Source organism: Manacus vitellinus, unplaced genomic scaffold, assembly GCF_001715985.3.
Source record: "Manacus vitellinus isolate BGI_N305 unplaced genomic scaffold, ASM171598v3 scaffold_8_pilon, whole genome shotgun sequence".
Taxonomy (NCBI): Eukaryota; Metazoa; Chordata; class Aves; order Passeriformes; family Pipridae; genus Manacus; species Manacus vitellinus.
This window is the reverse complement of record NW_021940864.1, coordinates 20,735,381-20,756,726: the sequence shown is the minus strand read 5'-3', so window position 1 is coordinate 20,756,726 and position 21,346 is coordinate 20,735,381. Positions and strand designations below refer to the sequence as shown.

General features: G+C 36.8%; 1 protein-coding gene across 6 annotated transcripts in view; it reads right to left on the bottom strand.

Moving 5' to 3' along the window:
- The window catches only part of STRN (striatin), a 63,852-nt gene extending 42,520 nt beyond the window's left edge, over positions 1-21,332 (bottom strand). For all 6 annotated transcript variants that reach the window (XM_029965144.1, XM_029965145.1, XM_029965146.1 and 3 more), the window contains exons 1-3: positions 21,167-21,332; positions 9,695-9,798; positions 1,532-1,605 (exon numbers count right to left, since the gene is read on the bottom strand). In XM_029965144.1, the coding sequence (XP_029821004.1) occupies positions 1,532-1,605; positions 9,695-9,723 (103 nt within the window). In that variant the 5' untranslated portion in view covers positions 9,724-9,798; positions 21,167-21,332. The remainder of the gene's footprint in view (positions 1-1,531; positions 1,606-9,694; positions 9,799-21,166) is intronic.
- Between the last annotated feature and the right edge of the window lie 14 nt (positions 21,333-21,346).

Genomic DNA, 21,346 nt, shown 5'->3' with positions numbered 1-21,346 from the left:
GAACTGCTACAAACACTTTCACATTTTTTCATGACTGGGCAGGAAAACCAGGGACAGAGCAGTGAAAATACATGGACATTCAACTAAGTATCTATCAAAGACAACTTCAAAGGAGCATTATAACAAAGTTTCTATAACAAAGTTTCTACTTTAAGTGTATCACTAATCAGTCCATATTTAATATAGAACAAAAGTATACATTTCTGATAGCTACATATATAGAATACAATGGGATAAATGAGGATAATGGAATTTTAACAAAAGTAATTGCACTAAAGTTCATTTTGCTCTCAAGACAGGCCTTGCATGACATTCCTCCCCTGGAAACTGGAGCAACATGCTATAGCTGCATTCTGAGAAATTACAAAAAAATAAATAGTTGTCTAGGATTTTAGTATGGTCAGAACAAGGTTTTCTAATGGTCCAAATAAAGATTGGAGTCTTCCACTTAGTAACACCAAATTAAGTATTTCTTCAGTTAAGGAAACAACCTTGATAATAACATGAAGTAAAATATCTCAAGAATCCATTATAACTTGAACAAGAAGAGCCTGGTATAAAGTTTTAGCAGTTGGTGTGGGGTTGGATTTATTGTTTGTTTAGAGTTTTATTAATGACCTTCTAAAACTAATGAGGTAAGAACTAACCATGACAGCAAACCAGACCATCCCCTCCACAAACCAAGTGACAAAGTTGAGGTCTGCAGACCTTCTATGATCTACCTTTATGTACAGGGGCTCCAATTTCGTTTTAGTAAGAGTATCAGGGGACTAAGATACAAAAAACATCACCTATTACTTCTTTCAATAGCTTGACCTGTAACCAAATCTCTGTACCTCTTCTTTTTTTTCTGAGGAAAGGTAGGGAGATAGAGGGATAAAAGGAAATAATTTAAATTCTTAATTCCTCAAGTTCAGTGCTTATATCTATTTGTCTGAAGTAGGAGATGAAAACTCTATGAAAGTAAATCAGCTTTCCAGAGTCCAAGGGACAAAACTGTCCTCTTACAGCATTACACTGAAGTTAGTTGAATGCAGATCCAATGATGATTTGAATTCTCTAAATAAATCCCCCACTCACAAACTCTCACTTATGTCTAATATGTACTTTCATTATTTTTCTCCTGAAATATCACTGAGGTAATTGAACAAAACATTATGTACTATATATTTCATTCAGATAAATTATCCAAAGATAAAAGGATTCTACAGCTACAAATCTAGTATCATCCTGTTCTAAAATATCCATACACATTACTAAGGGAGAGAAAAAACTAATCTCTAAGAGTAGATTTTTCATTTGGGTTTGGATTTTTTTTAAATCTAAACTAATTTGATTTATTAATAGACTCTTTTAGAGCATTAGCATTATTTTTAATTGTACAAGAGTAAAATACAGTCTTTATTAATTACCTCTATTCTCACTGCTTCCATTTAGCAACTTATTTTATCAACACTATCAATTCAGCATTTGCACAAACTGTAGTTATGTTTTTATGCCAGTAATGAACTAATGTTTAATAAATTCTTACCAGAATCATAGTTTGGTGGCTTCATATCTCCCTGATTCAATTCTGTGCCATATTTTAATTTGTGATATTTAGCCCTGAAAGAAAACAAAGGAAAAAAAATGGAAAAAAAAAACTATTAGCACATATAAAGGGTATCTCTAAACACACAAATGTCACCAATTTTCACTTGAAAAGCCATTCCTTTCTTCCAGTCTAGGAACAACACAAAACAAATCATTTGACCACAACTTCCGATAAGTGATTTTGTTTAATTATTTTTTCCGAGGTTTACATGCAAAGTGAATAGTGATGAAACACAGGGATCAGTAGACTGCAGATTTTACAAAATGTTCTTGCTACAGAAAAGGTTCCCTCCCTGTGGACACAAGCTACTCTTCTGCTTCCCTCCTCCAGTGTTTCACTGTGAAACATTTTTTACTATCCATGTCAGTTCAGCACCACCTACTTCATATCTCATATTGTCACCTCCATTAAGCAAACCTTAGTTTTATTCTTCGAAATGCAGCAAGCTCTCATTTAGAACTTTTATAAGTGAGATTTAGCAGTGACAGCTCACCTACCCCAGTTTCTCTCAAAGCTGCTACATCTGTCACTTGACCAAGTGCAAAATCGAGACTTCTCTTCCAAAAGTATTTAGCCTTCAGAAGGCCTAATGTAATAAACCCCACAAAGTATGCCATATAATGACAAGAGTAGCTATTTAAAAAAAAAGGAAACGCTTTTTAATTTGAAAAGCTTCATCCTACAGAGTCAGTAAAGACTTTTAAATACACAAAATAACACCACATCAGTATAGGATTGCAAATGCACACATAAATTCTCCAAGATTCATTAGAGTAGTCTTACATCACCATAATAGAGAAACTGAGGCAAAGAAAGCCTTAGCTACTTTCACAGTCTGTTCCCTCCTTCTCTCACACTCACTGTAATTTTATAAGATTGTTTTCTGCCAAATATGAAAATTTAGACAACTCAAAACAAAATCCTGATGCCCTATAAAGTTTTGCAGACATTCACAACTGGGTAGAAGAGTGGCACTTATTCTAGTTCCTACCCAGAACAAAAGGCAGAGAACTCAGAAAATGCTGACTGTGCAGCCTGGCAGTAGTGGGACAAACATCAAATACACACATACACACAGTTCCAATGCAAATGTACAGAGCTAGGTGTAGGGCAGCAAGACACAGGCTACAAAAGATAAAAAACCCTCTCAAATACACCAACATGAAAATGAGTGCATTAATTCTACTAGTCACAAGGGAATTCTTCCACTCAAAATTTGTTTTTTAGAAAATTAACAGGTGTGACACTTTGTAATTGTATGAGGCAAGTCTTGCTAAGCTCGAATGACTGTATAAAGAACAACTGTAGAAAATGTTTTCAAGTTACCTACACCTCTTGATTGTTACATACACCTCTTGGTTGTTTCTCAAACTCATTGCATTACTGTTTTCTTTTGCCTTTTCTTATTTCACCAAGAAAACTCATTATTTCTAACAAAATGGTGCTGAGGGAACTGATGCTTGGTAGTTCTTATGCTTCAGTATTGACAGTACTAGCTTCCTACTAATCCAACTGCATTTTAATGATAATAAACATCTAACTCTGAATGAGAAGGGTAAGTGAAGAGTGAAGAAGTGCCTCTTAGGTGTAGCAACATAGACAAACAAAGGAACCAACTCCTCAAGAGCCAGAGCACTAACTCAGCTGAGCAGCAACCATCAAGGAAAGGAGAAAGGATGCACTTGGAATGTATTAACAGCAATAAGTGAAGGTTAAACATTCTGGTCAGTACAGAAAAGAAAAAACGAAGAACAGAACAAAATCAAAGCTGAATGCTCAATCAAAATATTTATTTTTCCTTTTCCAACTATCTGTTTCTTACACCTCACCAGCAGAGAGATGTTACCCTGGTAAAATATTATTGTTTAATACTGAGGTTATGTTTACTTTTTCCCTCACCATCACTAATAAAAAGTAATGATTAATCAAGAATTAGGAAATCCTCTACTCTATCATCATCCTACCTCACCAACTTTAAACATTACAATTTTTTTATACAGTCATGAATTCAAGTGACCTTACTGTTTAATCTATTTTGATTTGACTTAACATATCAAATATTAATACTCTACTTTAATCTGGATTACTGACATATGCTGTGTTCTACTCAATTCCTTCATATAATTTCAGAAAGCAGTTAGTTTTTGTAGCATTTGCTTTTAGTTCATCGGTCTTACGCAGAGTTCCCCTATGCTCTAAGCATTCACTAATTTTCTTATCAGGTTTTTGTTAATAATTTCCTACTTAAGTAAAATATTTGCTAGGTTCACTGAAAGGATCATTCCTTGTACATTTCCTTTTCCTCAGATCTCTCACATGTTCTCCAAAATCCATCTTTTAAAGATTCAGTCTGCAGATTTTTAAACTTCTCAGTATATTTATTTCCATCTCCTAAATCCATGTATGCTCATTTTTTAAATTTCTTTCCCTCTTAAATCACCAGTAATAGTCTTCTTTCCTCTTAGTAAAAGCATTATAAAGTCAGTTCAACAAAATGAGACTTTTTCATTCTATTCACATTTTAAACTGTTAATAGCAGGTTTTTGTAACTGGTTGCACCTCATAATGCAACAGCTTTTAAAGCTTTTGTTGTTATTCTTTACTTCAAGAGGATAATGCAGATTACATGGTCTTGTACACCACTGGCCCTTAAATCTATTTTAAGGTCAAACTGGACTAAGATTTCATCTTTTGGAAGATCTAACTCTGTATATCACAGTCAGAGATCAGTAGCACTACAGATAAGGCAGAAGAACCGGAGAGGTTGTTCTTCCAACAGAGAGGTAACTGAAGAGCTGAAAATCCAAAAAACAAATACTTATTTTCAATATTGCTGGGAAAGTTAAAAACAAAAAGCACAAAATGACAAAAAAACCCCCAATGCTACAGTCAAACCTGAATTAAAATAATTTAGTACAAATTCCTGTGTCTGAGCAAGTCACAGACTTGAAACAGAAGCATGAGTATCATGTCACAGTACTTGACTCAGTGAACTTATCTTCAGCTACAGTATGCTTCTAAAGTTCAGAGGAATATTAAAAAAAAAAATCCCATAAAATCAATATAGATCACTAACAGTCCATCAAGGAAGTATTTTCTACACTTCTTCAAGAAGCAAGTATGAGATTTATTTTCAGAAACTTTTTTATGGTACAGCTGAAAATATCACAGGTATGAAAGAGAAACAATCTTCTTTCTAAAGAACACTAAGAAAAGGGCTGAAAACCGTGATTCAGACACCAAGACTGGAAGGTAGAGTCTTGACCATTCAGTTATACATATTGTAATCAAAGGTTATCAAACTTCTCACAAAATAACCTTGAATTCTTTTCTAAACAAATTCTGATTATAGCTTATTTCATTAGCACATTTTAATTTAATCTATTTCTATAATAACATCTTCTGCCCACCTGTCACACCTAATTTCACTTTTTCAGAAATCACACAGGTCACTTATTAACAGCTTTAAAACGGCCTTCTGCAGTTCACAGCAGTGCAATACCATCATCACAAAAAAGAGAAGAAGTCTTTTTTTGTGTAAATAAGTATGAAGTAAAATCAATGTTTCTCCAACCTTTGCATCACCTGGTCAAAAACAAGTGGTTTGGGGGAAAGAAAAAGGGAAACAAGTCACAAAGATTTATTATCTGAACTTGTTCAACTTGAATGATTTACCTTCCATTACATATGGATCATTAGCAGTATGCAGAGACAGAGAAATTACTTGAAAATAACTACCTGAAGGATACAACTTCATAGAAGGTATTTTCCATCTGAAAACTAGCCTTCAAGTTGTTTGGAAGAAAGATATTTTGGTACTGTGAAAATACATTGCTGGGTAGATGCCCTCACTAAGATAAGAATGAATATTGGCACTGCTTTGGCTTTTGCCTTTCACTACACAATTCTCCTTTTTTGATTAGCAGTATTTTCTTTGAACTATGTGTCTTCTATGCAAACAGTGCTTGGAGACATTCAACATGGCTGCCACAACATTTTAAGAGCTACTTAGGAAAAAGCCAAAAGCTGTCATCCTTCTAAATTTCCTAAGACTAAGAGCAGTGAAACTTTTCTGAATACTTCACACAGAAAAAAGTCTGACCCCAATCAAAACAGGCCACTATTTCTTGGAAATATCTGTCGCCAGACCTGAAGCATCTAATCCAGCTGTGCTGAGGGAGCCTGCCAAAACATCCGTAGAAGATCTGGGAGCTGACGCCAAATCAAGAGACATAAACAAGAATGACTGCCAGGAACAGCACGGCAAGATATTCTACACAGGGTAGAAGGCGCCAGCCTTACACTGATCAGACACACCAGCGCAGAAAACAACATAAAATTAAATCAAGTGTTTCTAGAGACATGGCTCAGGAGTCCAGTTCTTTGGTTGAAATATGTTAAGACAGGAAGCGAGCTAGACTAAGTGAAATAGGACATGTACTTGAGAGAAACAGTACCACATTTCAGCTAGCTCCTGAAAATTCAGAGGCAACAATGCAATTTACTGGTGGGGGAGTAAGTACTGATAAAGTCATAAAAAGTAACCCTTAACTGTGAGCAGCCTCACACTGCAATCTACTGGGTGTTGGCAAAACTACATCAAAACTACTGTTGAAAAAATGCTAGACTCAACTACACATCAGCTCCTTCTAAGCTCTTTGCTCTTTAGTCTATTAAGACTCCAGCAAAAATAATCAGCCTTCCTATGCACACGACAAAAAGGTAATCTCACAATTACTAAAATAAAGGTCAAACATTAAACTACATTTGTCAGAAAACCATGACAATCAGTAAGTAATTTTCTACCTCACCCACCACAAAATGACACGACATGAAATAGAGAATAACAATAATGCTTATGAAGTTGTTTATTTATATTAAAATTTGAAACCATTTGGTTGATAAAAGAAATGCTGAACACCCACTATAAAGAACAGGAGCTCATAAAAGCATGTTTTTGAGAAAACCAATGGCACCTTCTCCTAAGGGCATTGCAAACATGGGAGTCCTCTGTGCCAGAATTTCATATTCTGTCCCACTACTCATAACTTAGTTCATCTAACTGAGAAACATTTGGTATACGGTAAGCCCAGGACAGAAATGAAGGAATACAAGAATGATTCCCTGCCCCCTCACACCGCATCAACCTTCCCCTAACTTGACAGAAATGTCTTCTTCCTACCTTGTAGGATCTCATTTACCAGCTCTGAGATCCCAGTGGAAAAAGCCAGCATTGCAACCGACTACGGCCTGACCTGGCTGACAGCTGATTTAGGAAAATGCTGGGAAAGAGACCAGTGCTTCCAAGCTCAGCATGTTGCCATTCTTTGAAGTATCAAGCAAGAACACTTGCTGGGAGACACTTCCAGCAGAAATACAAGACTTTTTCTTCAGAAACTGGCAAATAAAACTGCTGTTTAAAACCACAAACTCATAAATAGCTGTCTCTAGGACACACCAGTCACAAGCATCACATTTACTTACAGAACCATTACACACCGGTACTGAAACTGTCCCACTGGATCAGACCAGCTGACAGCAGCCTACTGACCTGAGTAACAAAGGCTAGTGCCATACACCGCAGAAAAACATACAACAAAAGATAGAAGATACCAATATACAACCTGCTAATAAGAAGGCAGGTGTTTTTTCCTAATCCTGACAGGGACTACTGCTCTAGACTTTAAATGTCACAATTTAGGTGGATTTTACAGATTAAAACTGGGGAACATTTTCACTATCCATATGGGAGTTTAATTTTTGATTTTTTTTTAAAGGTTACAAAGTTTCTCTGATAGCACACAGAAATGTATTAACATAGTTTGATAATTTTTGATTGCCAATTTGTCTTGGTTATGAACATGAAGTACTAGAGATGTCTTTAAGTAACCAGGAATAGCTCCCTCAGTTTTGAAATACAAGAAATCATCACAGAATATATATAACTTAGAGTATATCTTTAACTGAACAAGAACATACTCAATTGTCTCTTATGTGACTCTAAGCCTTGCAATCATGCCTCAAATGTAAGCCTTTCTATAGCAATAATCTGCAATCTCCATTATGCATACATTTGATATTTTTCTTGCTAGATGATAGAAGATCAGTACCCAGTGCCTGGGCAAAAAGAGTATCTACCTTAAGCATTCCTTCAAGAACTCCCCAAAGGGGAAGCAAGTATACTGGAGCCCTGAGGCTACTGCTGGTCAGAAAACTGGTTGCAGCTCCATGTTAGCAGATGAATTGATTCCTACCAGAAAGAGACGAACTGGATGGTCAAAGGCATGTCTTCTGCTAAAGATGAGTAAATCTAAATGCTATACAGTGTTGCACAACCAATAGCATCCATTTTAAATTATCTAGCAGCAATATCCTAATCGCCATTTGCAAATGTGTATATTTTAAATATTATTTCTACTAACACAAACTATTTGAGAGTTTTATTTTATTAGTATTTTATTAAAGAGAAGCAGGAATTATCTGATAGGAAAATGGTATGTAAGCAATTATTGTTTTGCAGTAGTAACATAAACGTACTCTTTATTCAAGAATTTAAAATTACATTTTACTACTAAAAAAAAAATATAACTAAATTTGGCCTAAAATAAATTGGTTGAGCAGAGAGATTTCTGAAAACATGATTAAAAAACCCAACTTGTTTGCCTCAAAGATTATAATAACAGGAAAGTATAGGTAGGAATAAAGTAAACTGGGGACTTCTACTGAAAATCCCCATGAACAAAAAAATAGAACTTGATCAACTGGTAAACATGAACACAGAATCATAGAATCAGCCGGGTTGGAAGGGACCTCCGAGATCATCAAGTCCAACCCTTGATCCAACACCACCATGGTTACTAGACCATGGTACTAAATGCCACATCTACTCTCATGTTAAAAACCTCCAGGGACGGTGAATCCACCACTTCCCTGGGCAGCCCATTCCAATGCCTGATTACCCTCTCTGTAAAGAATTTCTTCCTAATATCCAACCTAAACCTCCCCTGGCACAGCTTAAGACCATGCCCTCTTGTCTTACTGATAGTTGCCTGGGAGAAGAGACCAACCCCCACCTGGCTACAACCTCCTTTCAGGGAGTTGTAGAGAGTGATGAGGTCTCCCCTGAGCCTCCTCTTCTCCAGGCTGAACAACCTCAGCTCCCTCAGCCTCTCCTCATAGGACTTGTGCTCGAGTCCCTTCACCAGCCTTGTTGCTCTTCTCTGGACCTGCTCCAGCACCTCAATGTCCTTCCTGAACTGAGGGGCCCAGAACTGAACACAGTACTCCAGGTGTGGCCTCACCAGCACTGAGTATATTACAGTGTAGAACAGTTCCTACTCATTTAATTACATAAAATAAACTAGATACACAACTTATCCACTGCCCTGGTCCTGCTGGCCACACTGTTCCTGATACAGGCCAGGATGCCATTGGCCTTCTTGGCCACCTGGGCACACTGCTGGCTCATGTTCAGCTTCCTGTCAATCCAAACTCCCAGGTCTCTCTCTGCCTGGCTGCTCTCCAGCCACTCTGGCCCCAGCCTGTAGCGCTGCATGGGGTTGTTGTGGCCAAAGTGCAGGACCCAGCACTTGGACCTTGTTGAACCTCATCCTGTTGGAATCAGACCATCTCTCCAGCTTGTCCCTCACACAATTAGTTTCCAGAAGATATTTCTGTAGAGTCTTTCATATTGAAAAGACAAAAAACTTAGCAAGATTAAAAGCTAGTAATTACTAGACTGAAAACAGTTAAGATTTCAGTTGTCACATATTAAACAAAGCTAGTACTTTGAACAAAAAGGGAATACATGGTAATTCTGAGGTACAATCTATTCAGTTAGGTGGAATTTTACCAAGGAAAAAGTATTCTTTATTGATCAACGATGAGTTTTATTAGCATGTTTTGTAGCAGTATAATGTTAGCTATTGTTCTTACTATAATGCAGATATTTAGACTACTGGTTTTATTTAGTATAATATTATTTGTCCATTTGAGAACTGAGTATATACAGAAAAAGTATTTCTTGTTTTTTTAAAATAAAGAAGAGAAATAAAGTATTCAGAATTTCTTCATTATGTGCTCATCACTAAAGTAGCATACCTTTCCTGCTTAAGTGCATATTCCAGCATTTTGATTCTTCTCACTAGATCCTTCTTCAGATTTTCCTGTCCCTTCCTTTCACCTTGAAGAAAGGCAATCTGGGCCTGCAAAAGAAAGGGTTCAGTTTAGAATCTGCTTCCTCAAAATCATTCAGCATAGCTCCTAGGTTTGCGTGTCTTTCCAAGTTATTTTAAAATTTATTTGTAGAGTTCAAAAGAAATCGGCTCACTGTGTTTCATAAACATTAAGTGCTTACAAAAAACACTGCAAAGATAAGCCTTCTAAACTGCATGCTTGTTACAGATCAAAAACAACAAGGAAGAAAAAGATAAGAAATAAAACAATTTTGGTTTGTTTGACAGAGTTTATTTCCTCTCTTGGCAAAACATTCAATAAAGGATAAGGAATAGATAAAATAAGCAAACAAAAAGCCTTCAGTAGATAAAAGTATTTACCAACAATAAGCAGAAGATGATGACAAAGTATTTCTGCTCACTAACTGATGTATGGTATAATTAGTGTACTGTTCTATAGATACATGTTAGCTACATGATACTAGTAAAAAAATGTAAACCATGTTCAACTAAAAGAAAAATAAAACTCCATTTGTAATACAGTGTTAATTATGATACTTACTAAAACAGGTTAAAGGAAGTTCTCCAGAAATACTGTTATTATGACAGGAAAAAAAAAAGGGAAAACGGGGAAAGGTATTTTGGTGGGGGAGACAAAGAGAGAAATGGTACAGAAGTAAATAAAGTCAAGTAGAAAATACACAGTTAACCTTTATTAACTTCCAGCACAGAGTAAGTATTTAGTTGCCTGTGAAAAGTCTCCTTCAAATAAAAAGCTATGACAAATACAAGATCCTAATTCCTAATCCTAAAGGAAGAACTACCTGCTTTTGTACCTAATGCTCAAATCATGTCCCTTATAAGAGGCAAGTTCTTGTGCTTGCTCAATTCATGAACACACTTTTAGACAGAAATATCTACAGGTAGTCACCACTTCATGCCTCAGCCTCACCTGGCATTGCAAGCCACCTGCCATTTTCAGGATCAGAAGCTTTCTGTCACCTCTGAAGCAAAGTCTCCAAGCATCTCATCTGTCTCTTGAGAAGTACAAACAGGATAAAAGGCAACTGGTCTAGACCATCAGCTATTAAGCCCTTCATTTATACAAATGCCCACTGAAGGTCTGTAAGTGTTTTCTGTAGGCACTGCACTCTATACCAATCTCTAGGGAAAGTCAGGGAGAAATGAGCAGGAATATGTTATCCTCACAACCTTGCAAGCAGTCCCCAGATAGTTTAGTTAATGGAGACAGTCGTTTCTGAAGAATAATTTATCTGACTGCAGATTTTTACTCCAAGGCGAGGAAAAACAGAACTTGTAAATGTCATTTTCTCTCCATCAACTATAAAGTGAATGCATACAACTAACTCGGTTGAATTTTGGAAACCAGACAAGATGAATCTTACTCTAAAAGGCCACTTGTTGGTGGCCATCTATAGCAGCTGCTCTAAAATATGACACCAGCTGACATAATTTTATTGCTCAAGTACAGCCAGTAAACAGCTTGACAAACACCTGAAGGATCTTTAACTGCCAGTCACCAACTAGAGCAGCCAGTTTATGTCAAGTGAAAAACACTGGCTAGTCTCCAACAAAGTCAGTCTTCAATAAGGGAAACACATCTGAATTTAAAAAAAAAAAAAAAGTCAACTGAATCAAAAGAAAGGCCTCTTGCTCTGGCATCAAGCTTTCTTTCCACTTAACACTTGAATTGGGATGAACAAAAAACTACAATTGAATTCTAATGTTCATTTTACACTCAGGTTTAAAGAAAGGCACAGAAGAAAGAAATGCTGGTGCTAGAGTCAGCATTTCCTCCCCTGAGGAATGTAACTGTGCAAGAAGCATGTCACCTCAACAAGGTCACCATCTGAATAACAAGTGGAACGCCTCAAACACATATAACTTAGTTTGCAGTAACTGTGCAGACACCCAGATTCTCTCTCCCTGTCTCCAAATACACCCAGCAGAACTAAACATTCCCTTCTAATCAAAAAGTGAGAGAACATCAAAACACACTTTTCAAAACAGTAGAAGGTGATGTAAATATGTATTTGGCTGGAATGAGAAAGATCATTCAGTGCCATCAGGACACAAGCTGATATGATCTATGATGTGACCTGCTGTCTTCAAGCAATTCTAACCAAGAATGAACTGAATGAACACACTGGAATAAAGCATTTTTTACCTGGCAGGTTGGCAAAGGACAGCCAGTAATGACCCTGCTCACGTACTGCTATACTACAAAGGTCAAACCAGCATTACCATGCTAACAACTGAGGCTAAAGTCATCTTCCACTGGTAGCAGGCTGAACAAAATAAAAAATGCAACTTCTCAGTAGTTGTGACAGCTTACTTTTGTAAGAGGGAGAGACATTAATGGGTATGATTAAAAAAGAACATACAACACCACCTTCACGTGGCATCTTTTACTGTCAGTAGTACACCAATGCTCTTACTGATGTCTTACAGCTTTTCTTTTTCTTGGACTTCCATGAAATCCTTGTGTTTCTTACTCAAAAAGTATGCAACAATAGAGTCGAATCCACAAGCTAAGTATTCAGCCCCACACAAGCTTATTGCTAGGATGCTTCAGCATTACTGAATATTTTACAGATAGGTAGTTTTACTGGTAAATCAAGAAGCAGAGAATAATTTTGCGCTCTCCTTGGAGGCTGCACAGTTTCTAGCATAGCTTGTTTATGTTTTTCTTCAGAGTAGCAGCCTTATGTCCAATACTCACTATTTTTGAGAAATTCTGGCTCTGAAAATGAGAATAGTTACAGTTCATATGTCTTAAGCAAACTTAATTCTTTAGAATGTTTTGCAATTAACTGAAAATGCGCAAAGGAATCTAAATGTTCATACCATAAATGAAACATTTTGCAGTATAAATGAAAACTGAACGAGTACACTGAGTTTAAACAGCTAAAATAACAAATTATGACATCTAGCAGTGTTTTCTCAGTCTCTAGAACAAAACAGCGATAACTCCAGAATCACTATTTCAAATCAAAATACATAGACAACACCTGCCTAAATGTCTGTGCAAACATTTAATGTGTAAGCGGTTTGCGTTTAAATAGGATGAAAAGTATAACTGAACTGAGCAACTACAGTTTTCTTATAACTCACACATAAATGACAGAATTTTATCAATAGTTTGAGACTCTACAGGCCACTTCCCAGAGCTGCAGCTTTAGCACAAGTCAAATCTGAAGTCTGTGTTATACCTGAGTGAGCAGGAGAGAAAGGAGATGTACTTCTGCTTTGAGTGATCTGCAACACTGTTCTACACTTGTGCTTGGGCCACTCCTGGGAAGGTTTGCCAAAAATTTCAAGAATTTGCAAATATTCCCAACGAACAGGTTCTGTGACAACTGACCTTCTAACTAACGAGGTTAAAATGCATCAAGTTGTAAGCTAGTCATCACAAACCTCAAAATCGCCTACGGAGATCACGCACAACCTCATATTGTTCCTTGCCTTATGGGTGGGGCGCATCTTGTCCATAAAGCACCCAGCCCCGCTGGCTCCGCAGCAAGGAATCAAGGCGGCATCCGCCTCTCATTTATTCCAGGCTAAGTGCTACAAGTTACTGTATTCCAGCTCAACTGTGAAATTAAAATCAAGAGAGTAAGAGAAAGTAAATTAAAAAAAACAAACACACAAAACCAGAGAACACTGGGAAGAGAGATACCTGGCACGGCCTATTTCTGTTGCAGTTGTAGAGTTCAGTATTTTTTTCCCCATTTTATCTCACTGAAGTGTTTCATATTATCAACTGCAAAAAAACTTAGAAGTGTCATACACATCCAGTCTAAATTAATAGCACTGTAGCTACCTTAACTATTCCACTTCTTTATTGAGAGATTTTAAAAATAACATTCGTTCTTACATTAAAAAAAATTCTCACAGGCAACAACACAGTTGTTTTAAGAAATTCCCCAAAAGACTCTAAAGTCACATTACTGTGAAGTAGACAAAAAGGTTTTAAGTAGCACTGGGTTAGAAACAACTTTTTTTTAAAATGCTGCTGACTTCTTAATACAGGCTTAGGAGGCATAACAATATAATCAGATAATGAAATTGCATCCATCCACTCAATGTTTAAAAATTTAGACTGAAATCTACACTTCCTAGAATCAGCAACTGCAACTACAAGGATGTTAAAAAGTATCTTCTATCTGGACACCTTTTTAGGCTGACACCTTGACACTACAAAACAGCATGAGATGAATATTTATCTTTAACAGAAATTGTTTAAAAATAAACATACTACAACTACTAAACAACTGATGCATGTTTAATAACAACTTCTATCAGTTCTTGAATTTTACAGCTATTTCAAGTTCAAAAGCAATTTAACTTTTTTCATTCTTAACACTTAAGAGCTATAAAAAGCCTATTCTTTTCCTTAAAATATTTATCTTAATATTTTAAAGTAAATCTCACTTCAAATTTATAGGCACTTGAAGGTCAATGGGCATCATTTGACAAAGAGCTACAATTCTCTATATAATGTTTCCATAATTCAACAAGGTTTTCACAGGTCAAGAGAAAGAGAACAAAGGAGGAAAAAAACTAAGAAAAGTATTTTAAAAAATATGCAGATGGCTAAAATAACAAAATACATTACATAGATTAATCAATCTGAAACAGTTGTGCTAACCGGTCTACCAAGATCTGCCAGAAGGATTCTGTAGGCTGCCAGGGTACTCAGTATTTCAGATTGTAGTTGGCTCACTGAAGCACTGCATATTTAAGTATATTTGTAAATAAGCGTAGCATGCCCAGGGGGTGAGAAGAAAAGAGATAAAAAATAGGTAGGGGGGAGGGGGGAAGGAAAACATCAGTGGTCTAGTACAACTAGCAAACAATTTTTCAGGCACCATACTTAACACCACAACGCACACCTACTAGCACTCTGTCAAGAGAGGCTAGGAAGCTTTCCTAAGGGCGTGGAGCCATTTAAGATAACACAAAAGTGAAGTGGGGTCACAGGCTGAAACAACTGACAGCATCAAAGCATATTTAACATCACCCCACACATAAGTACTTCATCCCATTTATTCCAAACACACTCATGCTGGACGATAACACCTCATGGGACTAATACACAGTACAATCTGCTACTGGTACATTATTTCTGTTGGACTTCTCAGAGATGTCCTAAAACTGGCATCAGAGTTAAACCCTGAAAAACCACTGAAAAGAGTTCAAAGATTTAGCTCACAGTAATAAAAGATGGTTGAAAATGCCGCTTACTTACATTCTTCATCTCTTTGAAAACATTGTTTGAAAAGAAAATTCAGTAAGACTGAAAAACTCCTAATAAATGATCCAGAATAAAAAATTATTTCACAATTTATTTCTGGCAATATCTTGATTACCAACATAAACATCTCAAAAACAGGAAGACTTGTCTTTCCATGGTTTGAAGTGTTTTACTAGGCAGACCTCAGAGAGTTAGTCTTTCTTCCATCCACTCTTCAGTGCTGCCTTTCACTGTTCTGGTAATTGCAAACATCAAAACAGTTTCTGAGTTAGCCAAGCAATGTATATTCGGCTTATTTAATCATTCTTCATAAGTGAAAATTCTCTCTAAACCTCCAATAATTTTTGTGGTACACCTACTTAAGGGGTGAGCATTAACTTTTTTCTTGACCCGAGAGCACACCGCATGTAGACTGATATAAGCACAAAAAGTGTGCAACTTTTAAACGTGATGTTGTAATTCTATAGGCAACACTGAAATGACATGTCACAAAATAATCACATATTATGAGCTGGAGTCTAAATTGCAAATGCTCAAATTCCTTTCCACTTGCTGTACAAGAATGGCAGAAATGCAGCGACAGCAGTCAGCACCAGAGCTGATAAACAGACTCATGGCCCACATTTAAACTGAGACAATGGAAGTTCACAGGCTGAATGAATCACTTGGGGTATGGTAAGACAAGGGAGAACAAATCTGGAGGAGATTTTTAGATTTGGCTTCAGTAACAAAAAGAGTCGTGAACCAGACTTGACCACACAAGCATTTGCAGAGGCAATTGGCACACTCCTATTCCTCACACCTACACCCAGGATCAGCTACTCCTTGTATTCAAGCATGAATTGCTTGAACCACCCTGAACTGACTAGGACATCAAGTGAAACAGATACAAAAATAAATGAGTTTGTTCTCACCTCCTGTTTACAAGATTGGATATGAATATCATGCATGCCATTTTTGCTCTGATGCTTTTGCAATCCTGTCCTATGTGACTGCCCTAAAGGGAAACATATTCCTGGCTAAGAGCAGAAAAAATGCAGTCTTTCCACACTGCGATTTTTAATTTAACTTCTTTGTCACTGGGCTATTTTCAATATATTCAATACTAGTGAGTATATAGCAAACTCTTTTCAAATAGGAAAAGAACATCTTCTAGATGAATTCATCTACAGGCCCATACAGTACAGGTCACTCAGATAAAGTGAACCTTTGTTTTCACATTTCAGAGTATTTTTATTTCTAGTGTATTGTCTGCAAAGCTTGGATTCTGAGCATTCTGAAATGATTCAGAAGAGTTGTTTCAGGTATCTAAGCATTTCTCAGCATTTAAAAAGACAACAAAACAATCCTTAATCTACTTTAAAACCACTACTTGCCACTTTTTGGCTAAAAAACTTAGGAGGACTTGACAAGGCTTGGCAGCCTTGTAAAGCCAAATATGTGAGTAGGTTGTTGACCAATAGCTATTTTCTCAGAAAACTGTGTGCTGATAACAGTTTTAGTTAAGGCTTGGTATTTGTACAGTCTTAGTTCACTCAGCAATAAATTAAGATGAACCAAAAGTCTCTGGAGATACATGTGACCTTCCTTGGGGAATTTTACACAGCCTGTTCTAAAATTAAACAAAGTTTCCCTGTCTACTGAAATGTCAATAAAGGCTAAGCTACATTTGCAACTTGTTGTTCAAACACTCCTGATGCAATAAAACTGACGAGTCAAGACTTTCAACAGAAAAAGAAGGGCTAAAATTTGAGTAGGCCACAGAAATACCAACTGAAATTATAAATGTACACTAGTAAAGACACASRRKATWTYWCMMYATRYKMWMMYSWSACWSWRAAMMMMARMKCTCYMYWTWTWYYMYWTTTSYKYWWWWYWMMAMWWYTMTAKMRMAWMWYRWRAAAWATAWAAWRTKYTSYKYTTTTTTTWAAWKSMAMYTTYYWKYMAWWWTTWMMRSMMYTTYCYWAAWKRMYTWRGSCCMWTTWARRAAMMWKKTTTYMMYKMMMYTTWAAWTWWWRGKTTWAWWRRWTTKRRRARRAWKGGRAWWWYYKRWKSYWRGRAAWMRKYMRRWYMWTTWWKSMRWTKRAAAAAAAATAATCAAACAACTTTAAAAACCAGGTACAAATGTGCTAAGAACCAGTCTCATCGGTTTGTATTTACATTCTGCTTCTACAAATTTCTATAATGCTCTTTCATCACTGAACATTTACTCCCACTAGTATCCCGGCTTAAATAAAACAAGCCATGAGAGCTTATCAATGCGTATACTGGAATTAGCCAGCAAACATCAATATAAGCAAAGAGAAGACCACAGAGGTTTCTCTCCTTTGCTTTACACGAATTTGGCAAATAGAAAGTTTGCTTAAAAAGTTTGCAAAAGAAAGGATATATGATAGTCACCAAGACCCATTTAGCACCATCTTTCCCAACTAAACACAGCTCAGTATTCTGACCATGGCTTATTTTCTTCTGCCTTTCTTTTGATTTATCTGAAATAAATAAAACAATTAAATTGAAATTATTGCTTCTCTGGAGTGGAGAGGTATTTAACCAGAGTTTTTTGTAGTATCTGCCTTAAGAGAAAAAATTTTACAGAAGACTTCTACAGCACTTCTGCCAATTTATCTTTCACAGCAAATCTCAGAAATTTGACCCACATCATCATATTTGAAAATATTATACAGAATTTCTTCAAATTGTATTTTATCTTCTATTTTATTGGTTAAACCAAATCTTCAGGAGTTTTTAATTAACTTAATAACTGATTTCACCAACTCACTGCTCATTACTTTTTCTGTGAAGAACAATTACAGATTACCCAGCTATCAGAATGATTTTTAACTAGAAACTTAATCCAACAAGAGGACTGTTATCTAAAAGCCAACAAACTGTAAATATCAACAATTTCTGAATCAAGTAACGAATGTCCTAAACCACACTATAAATAGCCACAGCCATCTGTCTGATTTGCCCCTTCTCCTCATTACTTTAACTTGTCTATCTCCAAGGACACAATCTTACCATGTAACGTGCCTAGTTTCACTGTCTGCCTCTTGCAGGAGGAAAGCAGCAGCAAGGGGAAAGATCACCATCCGTGACCCCCACCCAGAGAGCTAACATTACCAAATCTGACTTCCATATCCGATCTCAAGTGCTTATCTGTTATTTACACCACATTCCTTCTATTACAGCTGTTTGCTATCATTTAACCACATTTTATCTCATTTCATTATCTCTTTCCCTATCGTTTGGGTAGTGTTTTCTTTTTCTTTTGGCACTGTCCTCCAAGGAATATTTTTAACAAAGTTGTGGAAATACAAGCACATTGTATCCACCCATTCTCCCTAATTTCCTTGCAAACCTTTTCAAAGGAAAGCTTACCCAGGAAAAACAATTTTCATGTAATGCTATCGGGTCCCACCACTCCTATGCAGTCTACTACTCTAAAGAAACAGTTACTAGTTAGAAGAAATTAAAACGCAGTAGGGAAGAGGACAAAAGCTGGAAAATTCCCTGGCAGGATGGGGGCTATACACGCAGTTACATACAGCATAGCAGTTTGTTGCAATTTAGACCACTTGCAAAATGCAGAGAAATGCCAAAATGTGCGAAACTGCATTTTTTGCCAGAAAAATGTTTGTCAGAAGGAAAACTTTCCACAGCAACATATGCATTGCTTGCAAAGACAAAATTTCTAGTCAAAACAAAAGCCATACACACACACACACACACAAACACACAGAGAGGCCTTCCAAGCTCATCCAGCCCTGAAGCAGCAGAGCTTGACAATATTGTCACTTGCTGGGACAAGGACGGCATTGGCAGCGCTTGGCTCTGTGGGGTCCCAGCTACAGGGACAGAGTCCTCATCACTCTCCCCTGGGGGCAATGGCTAATTAAAAGGGAAATAACATCCACAACCATCACTCACAACCAGTCAGAAGACGTATGGTTCAGGCAAGACACCAACATGGAAGGCAGCTCAACCGCTGCTTGCCTCAAGCAAAGACACGGATTTCAGCGCCCTGCATATGCATTTGATCAAACCCTTGGCTATTTTGGGATGGGCTTGTCCAACACATAATGACAACTCTGAAATGTTTCAGAAACACAGTCCAGAAAAATGCAGAATGAAAAAAATCTAGAGTTTAAAACTCTTGCAGAACTGGAAACCCTTTCCTGTCAACTCTCCCAAGCAGCTGCTAGAAGAACCTAGGGAAAGGAAAATTAATAATTTCTGAAAGATATGAAAATAAATTATAATGCCATGAAGCACTGTTTGTGAACATTTAAATGAGGATTAATAATGCTAGTCTTTATTCTAGTTAATTACTTCACAGGGCATCATGAAAGTCTATTCTTAGGATAATTTTTCAATCTGCAGATGTCAAAGTACTGTAAACAGAAATCAAGCATTAAAAGTGAAATATGTAATCAGCAGATAAGCATCTAGGGGAACCCCATATGAATCTATTTTCTTTCTTACTTGACATACACAGCTTACTAATGATGCTTGCATAGATATAAATATTGAAGTTCTCTTTCACTCTAAATGAGGAAGATTATACAATAGAGGCAACAATAATTTCAAAAGGTTCAAGAAAAATAATTAGAAAATCAGAGTATACATGAATACTTGCCAGGGAAAACAAAATATAGGCACTGATGGGAAGAAAAACTGATGGAGATGAAAGAAAGCTACCTCTAAGAAACTAGATGAATTGCTGGAAAAAATTATGGGATACTAAAGCCACCATACAAAATAGGTCCTTTGCCACACAGCCTCCCAAGAGAGTGGATAATCTAGCACTGGAACTTGCATTGGATAGAAGACTAGTAAAGTACAATGGGGAGCACTGCATCTTTATCTCAACAGAGAGAAACTGCCCAACCTTAAATTTCCATTATTCTGTTAAACATTTCCAAATATATAGACCAACAAAAGGCTTCAGAAGGAGCACAGGACATTTAATTAATGCTGCTCATCCTTCCTGTGTACATGTACAATTTCTAAAAGCCATCCTGTAGTTGCTGAACCTCTAACAAACCTCTCACATGGATCCAAGAACATTCATCTGCAAATGGTCACAGCAGACGTTTAATGCCTGATGCCTATAGAGAGAGCCAAGAATTTTGCACCTTCCTGAACATGACTCTGCAGTAGATAAATGCTGTTACAGCTCATGGCACTGCCAGCCACAGCTAATTATAACTTTATTGAGATGTTTTGGCAAGAGTCAAAGGCATTCAAGCAAACAACTTGTGATGGGGTTATCTGTCACTGATAATGCATGACTTTGACAAACAGTTTAAATAATCCACTTCTTTCCTCTATCTCATCCATAACATCAAGCTTTTGAGGGATACCTGGGGAAGAAGGAATGGCATGCTAGCCTCTCTTGAAGGGAACTACAAATATGCAAAGTGTTATTACTTTTAATACACTGGCAGAATTTCTTAGGTCCTGTAAAATAGATTTTTTTTTCTGAAAAGCAATATTTGATGCCTGTATCAGCTACGAAAAAATGTCAAGATATTTATGAGCCTCCAGTGGATGTTATTCTTATAGATAGCTAAGCTAGTTACTTTCTACATAGTAATTACTGGATGTAGTGAATAGAAACATGATTCAGTTACTAACAAATTTCTCATTTAATCATTGCAGTTAACACAAAAATTACTCCCTTGTCCTCATAACCACTTTATTTAAATTCCTACAAGGAAACCCTCAGCAAAGAATGTCACATCTTCCACTCTTCTCAGAGCACTTGTTTGATGTTACCATACAAAGTACAATTAAAAAGATTAAAAAAAAAAAGCCCCAAAAAACAACAAAAAAAACAGAAGTGGCTTGCATTGCTAAACAGACTAGAGACTCTCTTGACAAAGACAGTACTTTCAAGGAAAAGACGTAGAAAGAAAAGAGATGGACAGGAAGCAAGAGACAAAGAAAGGAGACCTCAAAAGGAAAACGAGTAGACACTTTTCAGTCTCAAACATGGCCAAATGAGAATCTAACTGTGGGCAGCATTAAGGTTTACAACAGAGATTTTCTAGTAAACAACGCCAAAGAGGAACGAAGGTTGCACTATCGACTGTTATTGGAGTTCATGCAACATACCCATCACTGAAGTATCTGACAGCAATGGCTCTAGGCCAGCAGTTCAGAAGTTCTTTAACCACAAGATCCCTATCAGTCCTTTCACGCACTAATGAGCGTATCAAGCCCATCGCTTTTCAACCGAAAACACCACATAACGCGTCCCACAGCACCGAAGGGGCTCCGGCGGGTCCCACGGGC